The 15,554-nt window shown below is 42.4% G+C and overlaps 1 protein-coding gene across 1 annotated transcript in view; it reads left to right on the top strand.

Moving 5' to 3' along the window:
• FNDC1 (fibronectin type III domain containing 1) overlaps window positions 1-13,946 on the top strand; it is a 61,078-nt gene extending 47,132 nt beyond the window's left edge. The window contains exons 16-20 of the mRNA XM_062641966.1: window positions 6,091-6,170; window positions 8,835-8,864; window positions 10,343-10,504; window positions 11,530-11,652; window positions 13,131-13,946. Coding sequence (XP_062497950.1) covers window positions 6,091-6,170; window positions 8,835-8,864; window positions 10,343-10,504; window positions 11,530-11,652; window positions 13,131-13,246 — 511 coding nt within the window. The 3' untranslated portion in view covers window positions 13,247-13,946. The remainder of the gene's footprint in view (window positions 1-6,090; window positions 6,171-8,834; window positions 8,865-10,342; window positions 10,505-11,529; window positions 11,653-13,130) is intronic.
• Window positions 13,947-15,554: the final 1,608 nt, after the last annotated feature.

The following is a 15,554-nucleotide window of genomic DNA, read 5'->3' as shown; positions in this document are numbered from 1 at the left end:
TCTGGCGTGTCAGCCACTCCTCCCAGCTTAGTGTCATCAGCAAACTTGCTGATAGTACACTCAATTCCCTCATCTAAATCATTGATGAATATATTAAATAATACCGGTCCCAGTACTGACCCTTGAGGCACTCCACTAGTTACAGGCCTCCAACTAGACTCAGCCCCATAGACTACAACTCTCTGGCTTCTCTCCTTCAGCCAGTTCGCAGTCCACCTCACTACCTGATCATCCAGTCCACACTTCCTCAATTTAGCCGTGAGGATGCTGTGGGAGACTGTGTCAAAGGCTTTGCTGAAGTCAAGGTAGACCACATCCACCGCTCTGCCATCATCCATCCACCGTGTTATTTCCTCATAAAAGGCTAAGAGATTGGTCAAACATGATTTCCCCTTGGTGAAGCCATGTTGACTGCCCCTCATAACCCTCTTATCCTTGATATGCTTTAAGATGGCACCAAGGACAAGGTGTTCCATCACTTTCCCAGGGATGGAGGTGAGGCTGACCGGTCTATAGTTACCCGGGTCCTCCTTCTTGCCCTTTTTGAAGACCGGAGTGACATTTGCCTTCCTCCAGTCCTCAGGCACCTCTCCCGTTTCCCAGGACTTGGTAAAGATGATGGAGAGTGGTCTAGCAATGACTTCCGCCAGTTCCCTCAGCACCCGCGGGTGCATCCCATCTGGACCCATGGATTTATGGACGTCCAGATTGCTCAACTGATCTCTAACCCATTCCTCATCGACTAAGGCAAGTCGCTCCGTTGACCTGACTTCATCTAAGGTCTCAGGGGTATAGGGCTCTTCAGGACTGCCTGCAGCAGGGTAGACAGAGACAAAGAAGGCATTCAGTAGCTCTGCCATCTCTGCATCTTCTGTCACCAGGGCACCCATCCCGTTCATCAGTGGGCCTACATTGCCTCTGGTGTTAGTTTTGTCTGCCATGTACTTGAAAAAGCTCTTTTTGCTGTCCTTGACCCTTCTTGCCAGGTTTAATTCTAAGGAAGCCTTAGTCCTCCTAGCTGCCTTCCTACATCCCCTAGCAGCAGCCTTATATTCCTCCCAGGTGGCCAGCCCCTCCTTCCATGACCTGTAAACTCTCCTCTTCCACTTGAGCATACCCAGCAATTCCCTATTTAGCCACACAGGTCTCTTGGCCCTCTTCCTTGACTTCCTACGTGTCGGGATGCTCCGATCTTGAGCACGGAAAAAGCAGTCCTTGAATGTTAACCAACTATCTTGGGCCCCTTTTCCTTCAAGCAGCCTTGCCCATGGGATTTCCCCTAGCAATTGCTTTACTACCGTATCTCCATGTGTCATCAAATCTTCTTCCCTGTCCATTTGGGTTTTCTTCCCTCCAGGTACAGTTTGATCCCACAGTGTCTGCTGCTACCGATTCCAGTGTTTTACAGAGCATTTCATAGGAAGCTCTTGAACATTTACTCGGGGCTCACAACTGCAAACAGAGCCTGGATCTTATGGCTCTGGCGGCCAGATACACCAAAAATTTCTGTTTCCTTTCTGTATCTCCATTAAAGCAAAGCTGCAGCATGTGCAACAAGCAGCACGAGCCCCAGCTGGCTGCTGTGTCTCACCAGAGCAGCTCAGAAGAGGTGAGATATCAATGAAACCCTTGTCCTACACAAGCAGTAGACCTGCATCACACCAGCTGTGAAGGAAGCTCCTGTTCCAGCTCTGCTCTAGTGTCTTATTACAATGTTTTTTGTGAATATTGATGACGGATGTAGTGCTAGGCCATTTCTGATGGATGGAGGCACTTTGCACTAGCCTGTCATCCTGCAGGCATCTGATTTACATGTTTTCTTCTGGAGGGATAGTGCAGTTGTAGAAGAAGGGATACAGCCCCTGCTGCCCTCTCCATGTGCTCGTGGAAGGAAATCTGCCTTTCTTTCCTGACCCTCTCCCAGCCTCTTTTCCTTCTAAGCCACCAATCCCGCCAGGCAGTGGGTCTGTGGGTGCTGTCACATCAGCTCATCCCCTCCCCTTCACAGACAGTGCGTGTCTCTCCCTCCCAGACACCAGGTCAAGCATTCTGGTTCCCCTCTGTGAGGAGCAGCCACGTGCTCTGCTTTTCCCCTCTGTGCATGCACTTTGGCTCTTGCCCAGTGCTGATGGAGGTCCCACAGCAGCCATCCCACCATCCTTGTGGCTGGCATGTGGTTGCTTTGCTATGGCTCCTGCCACAGTGGACTGTGCTGCTGTGCATCCCATGCCTGGTTGGCATCCCACCATCTCAGCCTGCCATTGGGCAGGGCATGGGGCTGGGGATCGGTGCAGGCATGCCTTCGGGGAGGATGGAAAAAGGGATTTTACAGGTAACTAATTTTCTGAAAACCAGCTGCTTCCCTAATTAGCCTGCTGAGTGATTATCTCACTTTGTGGCTGCAAGCGGCAGCTATTCAATTCCAGCAGAATGGAGACACCTTGAATTAAATCATAAAATCATTTTGCTCCAAGTGACAGGTACGGTGATACAATTAGTCATATAGTCTAAATGAATGAAAACATTACATATTCGTTGCCCCATTAGCAGTTTACTCTGTCTTTTCTTGACATGTCAGTAGAAGTCATAAATAAAATCTCAAAGGGGGTTTATTCTTAGAAGGAAAAGGTTCTTTTCTTGTTACAGTTGTGACTCTTCTGTGCCTATTGGTAACAATCCATTGAAATCCTGCTAAGTAAAGTGAAATCAAAGTGCAATCAACTGATATATTAAACATTTTGTTTCATACATTTACGTGATGAAGAACAGTTGAGTTATACTGATCTGAGACTTCCTGGCGAATTCATCAGCTGAAGGATTCTGACTAATGACAATGTCAGATGCCTGGACCTAGAAAGGCTTTGGCAATTTCTTTTTTATTTGTCATGTCTGAGAAAGAAATATATCCTGACTGCATTATTTTATTGACATTCTTAGTACAGCAATCATAGCATTGTCTATGTTTAAGTCACAGGTCAGCAAGGCATGAGACCTGGCTCTCTTCCTGGCACGACTAGAGTCTTCTTGTGTACATAAAGGCTTGGGAACCAATTTTCCAATTTAACGAAGAAAAATGTGCTCATAATTTCATTGCTGCTTTTTCCAAACAGTCAGACAGGCAACTTGAACTATCATGTGACAGGCTTCTATGTATGTAGCAGGGCACCTGACTACACAGTTTTGGTGATCCCATAGGTAATCGGTTCCTGTACTATGTGTTAGATACAAAACTGTGTGTTATTCCCCGCTTAAATAGGTGCATGAGGTTCTTGGGCTGTTCTCTCCTATTTCAGATGTGGATCATTGTGCTTATGTATCTCATGGGAATGTTTTGAAGCTAGCATTAATACACACACATTAAGTGCATTGAAAGGGTTGCTCAGAAGGTGCCACTGTATTATAAAGGTGGTAGCCAATTATAACTCTTTGGAAGTAGTAGAAGTCAGGTATCCATACAGATGTTTCATGCATTGACGCATTACAGAAAAGATGAGGGCTGGAAAACATTTACTTCTCTTCTTCTGAAGTAGTTACACCAAGCACTGGGGTAAGTTGTCATAGTTTGGCAGCCATTTTGGGAACCAGTGTAAGGAATCGCTGCCCTGTGTCCCATCCCTGTGGTCAGGCTTGTGCCACCAGCCCATGCCCCAATCCAGGTGGAGAAGGTATGAGTGGGTGAAGGAGGTGTGGACGGGTGCAGCTGGCCCATGACAGCATTGGCAGCTCAGGACACTAAAGCAGTGCTCAGGCTGCCATGCTCTGCTTGGGTGGCCAAAAGTACAGCAGCACACAGGAGGCTTTTTGACTCCCCTCTCCTCTTTCTCCAGCCATGCTAAACACTCGGAAGCTGCAGTTAAGAAATCAAGGTCAATAGTTAAAACCACAGGCAAGCATCTCTGCCAGCAAGAGGATTGTGCTAGGCATGAGGAAAATGCACAGCCTTGCTAAATTTCACTATTTAATGTGGTTTCTTTTGGCTACAGTATATGTGTCTTTTAAGGAAAGCTGTGAGTTGTTTGTGAACATCGTATAGTCATTAATTAGAGGCAGAACTGGCTGCAGAAAGCAGGAGTGGAGCTGGTTTCTGGTATCAGCTGTGGGACGCATCAGGGACAGGGAGCACATCCCCTGTGCAGGGGTGGGAACATGTCCCACAGAGGGTCTGGCCCAGATAAAAGTTAAAGCTCGTGCCACAGATGAAATCCAGAATATTCCATTCCTGTAGCTTCCACACTGACCTCGCCTAGAAGACCCACCTGTAATTTTTATGGAGTGAACAAAAAGATGCCCTGGTACAAACCCTGGAAGTGACTGACTTGCTTCACAGCAAAACATGGTGTTCACAGAACTGTCACCTTTCTGCTGAAGAAGTGGATGTTGTTTGCACATCTTTTCAGCCTTTTCATAGAGAGCAGTTTGATTCTGAGGTGAAGCAGTTCACTTTGCACGTAAAATGGCATTCCTTTTTAATGGAAAATGATACCTTTGCCAAAGGGCTGGTTCAACTGGGTCCCCTCTGGTTTATAATTTGGAATAGTTTTGTATGTGCTTAGCTGGTGCTTAGGCCAGAGAGGATGCTTTCAGGAGCCACTTCCAGGCCCTGCTGTGTGGCTGTCTTTGAGGAACAGATACATCTGATGGTATAGCAAAGCACACATGGTAAAAATCGAATGGCACACTAAACACATCAAAGTTCTTCGGACAGGACTGTGTTGAATTTCCCCACTGCCTGGTATGCCGTAGAGCATGGTATTAAACCATGTTACACTCTTATGTTGCAAGGGATGCTGTCATCTCTTGTGGACAGAAGGGAAGAACAGGGAATGAAGCTTTTAATGTAGATGGTTGACCACGCTTGGTGAATAAACTGCATCAGATGGCAATAGCTTCCAGGGACATCAGATCGCCTTTGCTATGAACCACACTGTCAGCCCAACACGGGCCATGCAAGAAGAATGTCACTGGGAGGTTTCTGTGCAGGATGGAGAGAGCTCTACCACCAAGAGTAGCCTCATGTTTTCAATGGGGCAGGCTCACTTTCACCAGCTGAGAAGGATCAGGCCTGCTACTTGGGTGGACCATGGCTGCGGGAGATGGATTGTGCTTGGTGGTGAACCTTCCTGTGAATAAGCACTTGCCCTGTTTCTCAGGTCATGTGTGGACCTTTTGGAGATGCTTCTGGATACAAATCCTATGTGCATATTACAGAGGCACAGTAATGTTTTGGGTTTTTTTTATTAATTTCTTTACAAGAGTGAAATTGAGTAAACAAGAAAGGAAAACCTAGACTAGGACACTTTAAAAATGCTGTGCTGGAAATTTTTACAGTAGTCTTCCATTCTAATTGGTTTCTGCTGGACTGGATACAAAGATAAAAGAAGAAAACATTAATCTGGGGGAAAAAATGTCAGGGTAGGCATCAAGTAATAATCATTGTATTTGGAAATGAACTAAAAATGTGCTTACACATATTCATCTCTAAGGGCAAGGATAATTTTGCTTCTATTGGGCAAAGAATGGAGTTCTAGTGGTGAGTCATGTGCTTCAAGTTAAGCATATGATTTAAATACTTTGGGGGAATCAATAAGGCAATATGTGAAGCTTTCTCATATTACTCAAGTACTGTGATCTTAATGCTGCTGGAGTTTTTACAGAAAGGTCAAAAGCTGAGCTTCTGATCTCATGTAAACCTCACCCAGTCTTAGTCTGCAGTTTACACCACTGCTTTCATAGGAGTTAATCTGGTTTAAAACTCTTCCTGAGACCAAGAATTCAATTGCCCTGCTATCTTTAATTTTAGTCTGTTGCTAAGTATAAAGTGGATGTAACTGTGTGTGGTTTTGGGAAGGGGGATGATATAAATAAATGATCCAAAAACACGCATGAGAGCAACTGCAAAAAAGGAGGAATTTGTCTTTAGCAGCCAGCTTGTACCCTGGCTCAGTATCCAGCTTCATTTAATGCAAAGAGCACCTGAACTCAGGAGAATTCTGCTGGTTTAATTCTCATCCTGTTTTAGTATTATTTATAGTTTAGCCATTGCAGTCAAATTGATGTTTTAAGCTTATTTTCCCTCTCTTTTTGTTTCAGGTATTATTTTAAAGTCCAAGCAAAGAATCCCTTTGGTTATGGACCTGTTAGCTCTTCGGTCTCATTTATCACAGAATCTGGTATGCTTTGCTTTTTATTTTCATCTCAAAACTGAATTCCTGTTAACAGCTGTGGCAGAGCAGTGGCTGAAACCAGCACAGTAACAATGGTGATGATTCTGAACTCACTGCTTTGAGATTTATTTTTTAAAAGGTAAATTATTTGTTTTCAGTGAAGCTAGGGAAATAATGCGCACTCCAAATGCCACTATGAAGTTATGACATTAAAGCGAGCTTCAGGGAAACAGGAAGTTGAATTTAAAATACAAAAGACTACTAATGTTCTACAATACAAAAGCAATGGGAAGTTTAATGTCTTTGATAGATTGACCAAACATTTAGTATATTAGCTTCCTAATTGTGAACAGCTGAACAGTTGGAAGCAGTTGTCTCTGGATGAAATATAGGAAACAGTTGTTCCATCAGATGGGCAAAGTTCTCTGTTCTTTTTTTGGACAAGGCATACTGCTCTTTCACAGGGCTAATAGTCCATTCAAGAGCAACACCCCTTTCTAAAAATAGTATGTTAAATGAACTATTTTTACCCATTTCTTCTCCTTCCATTAAGCCAGAGGCCAATGACTCCACTGAATAATAAAGGGCAAATTTTTCAGTCTTTATTTGAGTGAAAGGTCTGTTGTCTCTTTCAAATTTTGTCCTTTTGATGACATGGGTCTTTTGCAGTCTGTGCCTTTTCCCATTTGACTCTACCCTGTAGTGCTTGCTTCAGAAGCTCCATTAAGACCCATGGAAGTAAGCCTTCACAGAAACAAAAATGCGGATAAGTAAATGGTCCTCCATAACATACTTAGATTTTTTTAAGGAGTAAGAAGCTCAGGTATAAATCCGAGCATAACATTTAACATTGGACCAATACAATCCAGCAGAGTGCCCAGGTGGCCAAGAACCATCCTGGCTTGTATCAGAAATTGCGTGGCCAGCAGGACTAGGGAAGTGATTGCTCTCCTGTACTCAGCACTGGTGAGGCTGAATCTGAAATACTGTGTTCAGTTCTGGGCTCCTCACTGCAAGAGGGACATTGAGGTGCTGGAGCATATCCAAAGAAGAGCAATGAAGGTGGTGAAGGGTCTGGAGAACAAGACCTGTGAGGAATGGCTGAGGGAACTGGGGTTGTTCAGCCTGCAGAAAAGGAGGCTCAGGGGGGACTCTACAGCTATCTGAAAGCGGTTGTAGTGAAGTTGGGATTGCTCTCTTCTTCCAAGTAACAAGTGATAGGATGAGAAGAAATGGCCTCATGTTGCAGAAGGGGAGGTTTAGATTGCATATTATGAACAATTTCTTCACCAAAAGGGTTGTCAAGCATTGGAACAGGCAGCTCAGGGAAGTGGTGGAGTCACCTGCGTATGTGATACTTAGGGACATGGTTTAGTGATGGACTTGACAGTGCTAGGTTAACACTTGGACTTGATCTAAAGGTCTATTTCAACGTTAATGATTCTGTGCTATACCTTGCAGCGAGTTTTGCCGATTAGCTGTGTGCCAGTATATAGGCCTGAATACCTAGATTTCCCATCCATAATCAGCTAGCTTTTTAGCTTTATTTAATAGGTTAAATCCACCAAATTTAAAGTTTTATTTGCAGCACTGACCTTTCTTTTGTCGTGTGGCCAAAGGTGGCTTTCCAGCTGGCACAAGTACAAAGCATTTGTTAAATTTAAAGCCAGATAATACAGTTACAGTGATGGACTTGGTCAGAAGAGATAGAAATTGCTAGTTCTGAGTGCTCTTCTGGTGCAACCAAAAGGTTTGAGGTGATGGGTATATTCAATAAAGAATGCCATCATAGGATCAAGCAGGTGTTTAAAAATGCTCAATCTTATCCCTGTGTTGAGTAAGATACTGAAGAGAACAGAAAACTGTTGTTCTCTTTCAACAAACTAAAAACTTCCTGGAATTTTTCTTCCCCATCAGTAGACAAGCACCATGCTTTTTGTTCAGGTATTTTGTGTACAATAAGGGCTAAAGTCATGACAGAAACTGCAGTGTAATGAATAATGACAAGCTAATGCATTAGATCATGCTGTTTTGTTGTCCTTACTCCACACCTATTCCACCCTTCTTCATTTAAAAAAGGGTTTATATCAAGCACGCAGAAACTCCTGAAGTAGTGGACAGTGTTCCTTGCACTGTTCAGGGGGCCCCTGCAAAAATCCTGCCACTATGACAAAAAGAGTTCAAATGATAAATTCCATATATTTATGAATAGCCCTAAATAACTGTGCTAAATATGATGGTCTGAGACCAAGATTTCCATACAAGAGGTAGGTTCTGTTTCCCTTTGGAAGGTAGGCCTGCAGGTATAACTTAGACTATTCAGAAGTGTACGGTGAAACTGTCCTCCTGCTCTGAGGACCTTCTGAGAAGAGGAAACGTGTTTCAAAGGTGGCTTTAAACGTTTGTATTAATCTCAGTAGAGTTTTTACCATATTAGAATAAATAGACTATCCTGTGGCAAGTTTCATCAACTGAGAAGAACGGTGGAATAACAAACACTCTTTAGCTTTGCACGTTGCAGAGACATGCAAGTCGCATACGCATCATGTAGCTAAAAGCAGTTACTCTGCAACTTACTCTGTTCTCTTGAGTGACACTGAATGTTTCATTATAAAATAACATTTGGAGCAAAATACTGATTTTTTTTTTTTATTTGTTTCATTGTTCTAGACAATCCCCTCCTCATCGTCAGACCACCTGGTAAGTCTCCTCCTGCTGGTTCTTCATGAAGTGTGTAAAACCTGTGCAAATCAGTTACAATGCAGGTGTTAGAATCGCATTAACCCACAGCTTGAGTTACAGTTTTAAGCAGGGACGGATAGTAATTCATTGTGCTAATTCAAAAAACATTTTCCATTTTCAAACCCCTTATTCTGGTCTTTGAAAAGAAATCTCTTAAAGATATGTTAGAATAAGCACTTGGTTATGGCCCATCTTTTGCCTGGTACAACAGCTTTAATTGCTTAGTTATAAGCACTAAACTATATTGCTTTTGTATCTGTGTCCCTCAGTTGCTTGAGCATAGCTTGGACAGTGGGATCAGCTTTTCCTATTGAACTGTTATGCTCGTCTGTACTGATCATCATGCCCTTATAAATACTAAGAAATTCAAGGATGTGTTACTGACATGAATGATATGCCACGAACCTGCTGAACTTGCCTTGCATTTCCAAATTTGCAATAAGCCAGTTCAGACCCTAATCGGAAGAGCTGATTCCCTGGTGCTGAGTTTCAAGGACTGCTGATCGATAGCTTCTCACATTCAGTTTCTTGCAGGATTCAGTCCATGTGCCTAGTGAGAGGGAGGAAGAAATGACTAATAGAATAAACTTTCAATCTCATTTGTAAACCACCTCAAAATAGCACAGTAAAAACAGGGCTTCGTGCTGCGGCTGGAGAGAAAAATACCAATTATCACATTGGAACCTGTTTGTGTAATTCTATATACATTACTACAACAGCAATTTCAAAAGAAATTACATTGTCTTGGTTAGTATAAAGCAAACATTTAGGTAAGCCAATAGGAATATATTGTCTTTTGCAATACAATTAAGCAGTCTCCTCTGCAGCAGTGCTCTAGATAGAGTTCCCTAGGAAAGTTCTCACTTCTCTGTTATTGGAAACTCATCTGTTTTGATGTAATGTGGGAAAACAAAACAGAAAAGTACATTTCTGATTTGATCTTTTTAACCAAATGGCAAAAAGGAACTTCACATCACAGGCTGTTAGTCACTACAGAATTCATAACATCTGTTCTTTAGCAAAAGGGTTAAGTTTTGTACTTAGTGTTATAACGCAAGTGACTTTACTTAGTGTCACTGTCAGACCTAGGATCAGCCTCCTTAAGAAACTGAGTATCACTAGGTAGAGAAGATGTTTTAGTAAAACCAGTGAGACTGTTTTCTTAAAACCGTGGCTTACTACATAAATCATATTTTTTTTTAATGGTTTTATTATTGTCTTCTGCCTACAAGGGATTTAATTCAGTCCCTTGCTTTTTATTTTTTTTCTTAATGGTTCTTATTCTCAAAGTAGTATTTCTGGATATAGAAGAGCCGTGCATTAATCTGCTGCAGCATGTCTTATAAAACATATTATCAGATGTTAATCTCAGCAAGACTCAAACCAAAATTCTAAAGTCTGTCCTTAATGTTGAATTTTTATTCTTTTTCTCCAAGGTGGTGAGCCTATCTGGATCCCATTCACTTTTAAATACGACCCCACTTATTCAGACTGCAGTGGCAAGCAGTATGTGAAACGAACCTGGTACCGCAAGTTTGTCGGGGTGGTTCTTTGCAACTCCTTAAGGTACAAGATTTACCTCAGTGATGACCTGAAAGGTAGGCACAAAGATGTATTTTGTGATATATGATTACTTGTCATTTCCATCTTCTTGCTTTCTTCACCTCATCTGTGAAAGAATTATGTGATGGCTATCTGGTAGTCCTTCCCTTGAAAAGGTCTGATGGGATAGCTGAGCTGCCCTGCTTTTGTGTTGTCCTCATGCCCTGAGCATTACCTTTCAAGCAGACCTCAGAAGTTTTCCTTGAGAAGCCTGCGTGTGTTTGTATCCTGAGAAAGCAGTGTTCTTTGTACTGTGAAAACAAAGTGCTGCTCCCCACACATCTCCCTGGGAAGTCCCACTCTTGCTCCACAGGTGGGTGAGTCGCAGCTGAATGCAGACAGAACAATAAACCCTAAGGATCCCAGAGCAGACTGGAGAACAGTGAAGGAAAGACTGAGTGGCTGGGTGAGCAGTACTTTCAAGAGTTAGCAGTAGCTCTTGTACAGGTGTAGGTGCTGAGAGACAATGAAGGAGACTTTCATATTGTTGATCTGGGGTAGGGGGAATATCTCAATGGCTTTTCAGATTATGCTAATTACTAATACTCTCATTGCAGTGCATTGGTATAGTTTAAAGACAGTTTTTGAATACGCAGTAAAACAAACCGGGTGTCAGGACCCATCCTGTCTGTTAGAGAAAGAGCTCCACAGTTTTTAGTTTCCATTTGAGACTGCCCTCAAACTAACGGTATTGATATATAGAGGGGTTTTGATTTTCTCATGATGTATTGAAATGACTGATACATTTCAAATTCCTTCCATCACCTGTGGTGCAGTGTGCATGAATTTGCAATGTGGAGACTATTTCTTACTGAGCTGTACTCATTTCTCTTTTCCCTAATTTCTACTTCCATACTGTGTAAGTAGTATTCTTCCTATTTCCAGCTGCTGCTTGTTCATTTGTAATACTGTGTTTGTCACTGTAGTACTTCTGTTTTCTCCCATATCTAATTTCCTGGTGGAAAGGAACATCCCAAACAAAAGTAATGCTATGTCAAATAATTTATCTGTCACCCTTCAGACACTTTCTACAGCATTGGGGATAGCTGGGGAAGAGGCGAGGACCACTGTCAGTTTGTGGATTCACACCTGGATGGAAGAACAGGACCTCAGTCATATGTTGAAGCCCTGCCCACTATCCGAGGTATGGCAATGGGGGAGTGGGATGCTGGCCAGGGGCCTGTCATCCCATCATAGGATTAAAGGGTAGGGAGCAGAGCACATAGGGACTCTTTGTCCATTGCTACTGGCAGCTCTTTGAGCAAGTCCAGCTGATACAGTAGATGGCGAGGTAATGTTGTACTCAGGCCCAGCAGAACAGGTTATGAGAGTCTCAGAAGGAACAACTTGTGAGTGTTGAGAGGGGGAGACAGAAAGAGAAGGACATACAATGCAAATAATTTACAGGAACAAAATGCAGAACTAGGAAGAAAAGAATTGTATAGATCTGAGAATCCTTTCCCTAATTACAACGCAAGCCTCATTGCAAAAACTCTTCCACATGCCACAAAGTGCCAGATACATCTTCACTAATATGGCTTTTGCAAATGCTTTCTGACCAGTTAATTCAATGCAAAATACATAGGAGTATGTCTACTGACTTAAGGTTGGGCTGCAGTACTTTTGTATTCACCTGGTAGGTGTCTCCTTGCAAGTGAAAATTCTCACCTTGAAGGAGTTTCTCTGAGTAAGCTGTTTAGGTCACCCAGCCAAGAGGGTGATAGCTTGCTTCACAAAATAAACCCAGTCCTGAAAGTCAGTCAATCTTTTCAATAAATCTGTTGATTTAACTTATTCAGTTGGCTTTAATGGTTTCCATGGTAAATTCTTTGTTGATAGCCTTTTCATGGTGGCGTTACCAGGAAGAAACTGAAATAGTCACTGATATTTTTATATCACTGGGAAGTATTGCATTTCATTTCTCAGTTCAAAAGAGGGATGATAAATCCAGATGTGTATTACTAGGTTTGGGAGACAGAGATAGAGAGCACACAGAAATTATACTGTTGGCACAAGACATGAGTGTTTCAGATGTTCCAGTGCACGAGCTATGCGGAAAAGAATGCTGCACCTCTCCTAATGCTTTAAGCATTCACATTCTTCCTGCTAATGAAGAGAAAGGGGGAGAAAGGGCTTAACTCCATATTTACTGCATGAAATGACACCTTTGTGCTTTGTGAAAAGCTGATGTTTGTTGAGAGTCTCTTGAACCCTATGAGATAATACGATTTAATGGTATTTTTGACCCTTAGTCCTTCATATACTTAAAATGACTTACAAACTTCATAAACACAACTGAAATATACTCACCTTTTGGAGTGAAATGCAGAAACTCTTTGGCAGACCACAGCATTGCACAATAGTTCAAGAGATTTTGAACAGTAAAAACAATCAAAATAATACAAGAAATAGAAAGGACCAGAGTTAAACCATTCAAGAAAGATCTAGGCCAAATACCAAGGGCTAGCAAATACCCTTTTGACAGAACTCCATACCAGACAGCTTCTAAGTTTTCATCTGGGCTGTGGGAGCTGTGGGATTGACTCTTTCTGTGTTTGTTACTTTTGTTAAATTACTGTGTCTTTGTTTTGTAATGCAAATGGTCATTTTTCCCCACCACAGGATATTACCGCCAGTACCGCCAGGAGCCCGTATCATTTGGACGCATTGGGCACACAACACCTTACTACTATGTGGGCTGGTATGAGTGTGGCGTGCCCATCCCAGGGAAATGGTAGCAGTCTGCTTCCCTATCTTAGGCAGACCATGCTTTTCCAATGATTTCTACCAGAGAACTGTGAGCAACTGATTCAGAAAAGAAAAAACGCCAAGAGAAATGGTGCAAATGATGAAGACCAGCTACTCAAGATACCCTCTTGAAGCCAAACACGGTCACCCCTTTACCAGCCTAAATCTGTGGTGCTGCTTAATTTCTGCTTGGAAGCAGGGACACAAGTTTGGTGTCCTGCCTTCCTCCTCTGGGTCTTTATGGCACAGACAGGTGGTTGCAATGTGTGAGACTTGTGAAAACTAGAACTGTATTATCCTTGAAAATCTGGAAGTTTCTTATATCTTGCAGGAATGACCTAAGCATGCTGTGCTTGCTTAATGGGATATTACACTGTCCTTTGCTGCCTGCCAGGGCTCCCCTATGCAATTGTGCCATGTAACTGGCCACCCACCGAAGGCAATGTATTCTCCTGAAGAGTTATCCTGTGGGTTCACCCACTGCTAGACTAATCACCAGGTCCCAGTGTAAATTCACTATGAGGTATATGTATATCTATATAAATACAGTACTGTACATCTCAGAAGTACTGCTTAGAGATGCTGAGATTTTTTCTTGTTCACTAGATAAATATGTTTGGAATTTTTATGTAAAAGGTGCTGTTAATTCTTCGGGAAATTGCTCTGCACAATACAATAACCAAGGAAAGAGCTGTATTCTTCTTGTGAGTACTGTTGACCTAACATTTTAATTATTGATCAAAGACCTGCATCCTGCTTCCTTGGCAGCCTTTGGACTAGATGTTCAATGGGAATCTACTCTTCTGTCCATGTTAGAGTGGCACTGTATAGCCCAGCAGAAACACGTATTCAGCAGTTTATCAGCATCACTTAAACTTTCTATCCTTTACTATTTGAAAGTTTTCATCTTATTTGGTATGTTATTTATTCCTTGTCGGTATCTTTCCTTCACTGTGCGGAGGCATGGGATAAGTAACTTGCAAATTAGAAACTGCTTTTAACTTATTTGCCTACCAAAAAGCCGAAGCTACCTATACAAGAGTCAGCTAGGAGGAAACTCATTTGACTTAGATCCGTCCTGGGGACAAATTGGGATATACTTCCTTTAAAATACTACAGAAATCTGATCCAGAACAGAAAGCAAAAGCTGACATGGATGAAAGGTATAATGATAATTTTTAAGCAGGCATTTGGAAGCTTGCAATAACATAGAATTTTAGTAGTCCTTCTGAAAGATCTAGCATTTAACAGTTTACTCCGTAACTCATGGTCTTACTTTTTCATGGTAACATCTTAACAGCTTTTGCTTAAGATTCCCCCATTAAGACTCCCCCATTCTGACAGCCTGGGAGAGTAGCAGTATACCTGAGCGATGGATACAGTCTCTGCTCCATCTCTCACTCTCATCCCAGCTTACACGTAGTGTAGGTCTAATACCTTTTCGGTTGCTTCCTGTAGTTACTGTAAATTGTATGGGGACAAAAAAGGAACTAAAGTGATTTAAAGAGCATTTTAATTTTTCATGGTGATTTGGGTTTTAACATTTTAATTGTTCTCACATACTTTTGCTTCTGTACAGTGCCAAATATATGGTCTTGAAGTATAACTTTCTTCCCTAATAAACCTATGATACATGGTTCTATTTCTGTTTCATCCTTTCTGGTCATCTGTGTCAAGTAATCTGACAAAGTGGCGAATTGTTAGCTTTCAAAAGATCTTCTTTGGGAAAGGAGTAGGCGTCAACTTTTTCTAAAGGACTGAAAGCATCTGAGTTCTCCCTTTCAAAGGTTGTTAGCAGCTAGCATGGAGTTACCAAGGGCAAATCATGCCTGACCAGCCTGATCGTCTTCTCTGCCAAGATGCCTGGCTTTGTGCACAAGGGGAGAAAAGTGAATGTTACTGACTTTGGCTTTTGTAAATCACTTGGCTTCTGTGGCGAAACTGGTGGGATATGGCTTGGACAGTTGGAACTTCAATTTGGATGTAATATTAGCTGCAATGTGAGGCTCAAAAGGTTCTGATCAAAAATAGTGCAAAGTCCAAGTGGCAGCTGATTGCCAGTGCCACCCCCAGGGGCCAGTGCTGGGGCAAATACTCTCTAATGACTTGAACAGTGGGATGGAGTGCATGGATGGAATGCACTGTCAGGAAGCTTGCGGCTGATGCTAAACTGGGGCTGGGTGGTGGATGATGCACTGGAGGGCAGAGCTGCTCATCAGAGGGAGGCTGGAGAAATGAGCTGTTAGGAACCTCATGCAGCTCAGCAAAAGGAAGCGAAAAATTCCACATGTGGCATGG

Source organism: Pezoporus occidentalis, unplaced genomic scaffold (assembly GCF_034315485.1).
Source record: "Pezoporus occidentalis ecotype Australia unplaced genomic scaffold, CSIRO_AGI_Poc_V1 ctg7, whole genome shotgun sequence".
Taxonomy (NCBI): domain Eukaryota; kingdom Metazoa; phylum Chordata; class Aves; order Psittaciformes; family Psittacidae; genus Pezoporus; species Pezoporus occidentalis.
The sequence above is the reverse complement of the archived record's forward strand: the minus strand, read 5'-3'. Positions and strand labels throughout refer to the sequence as shown.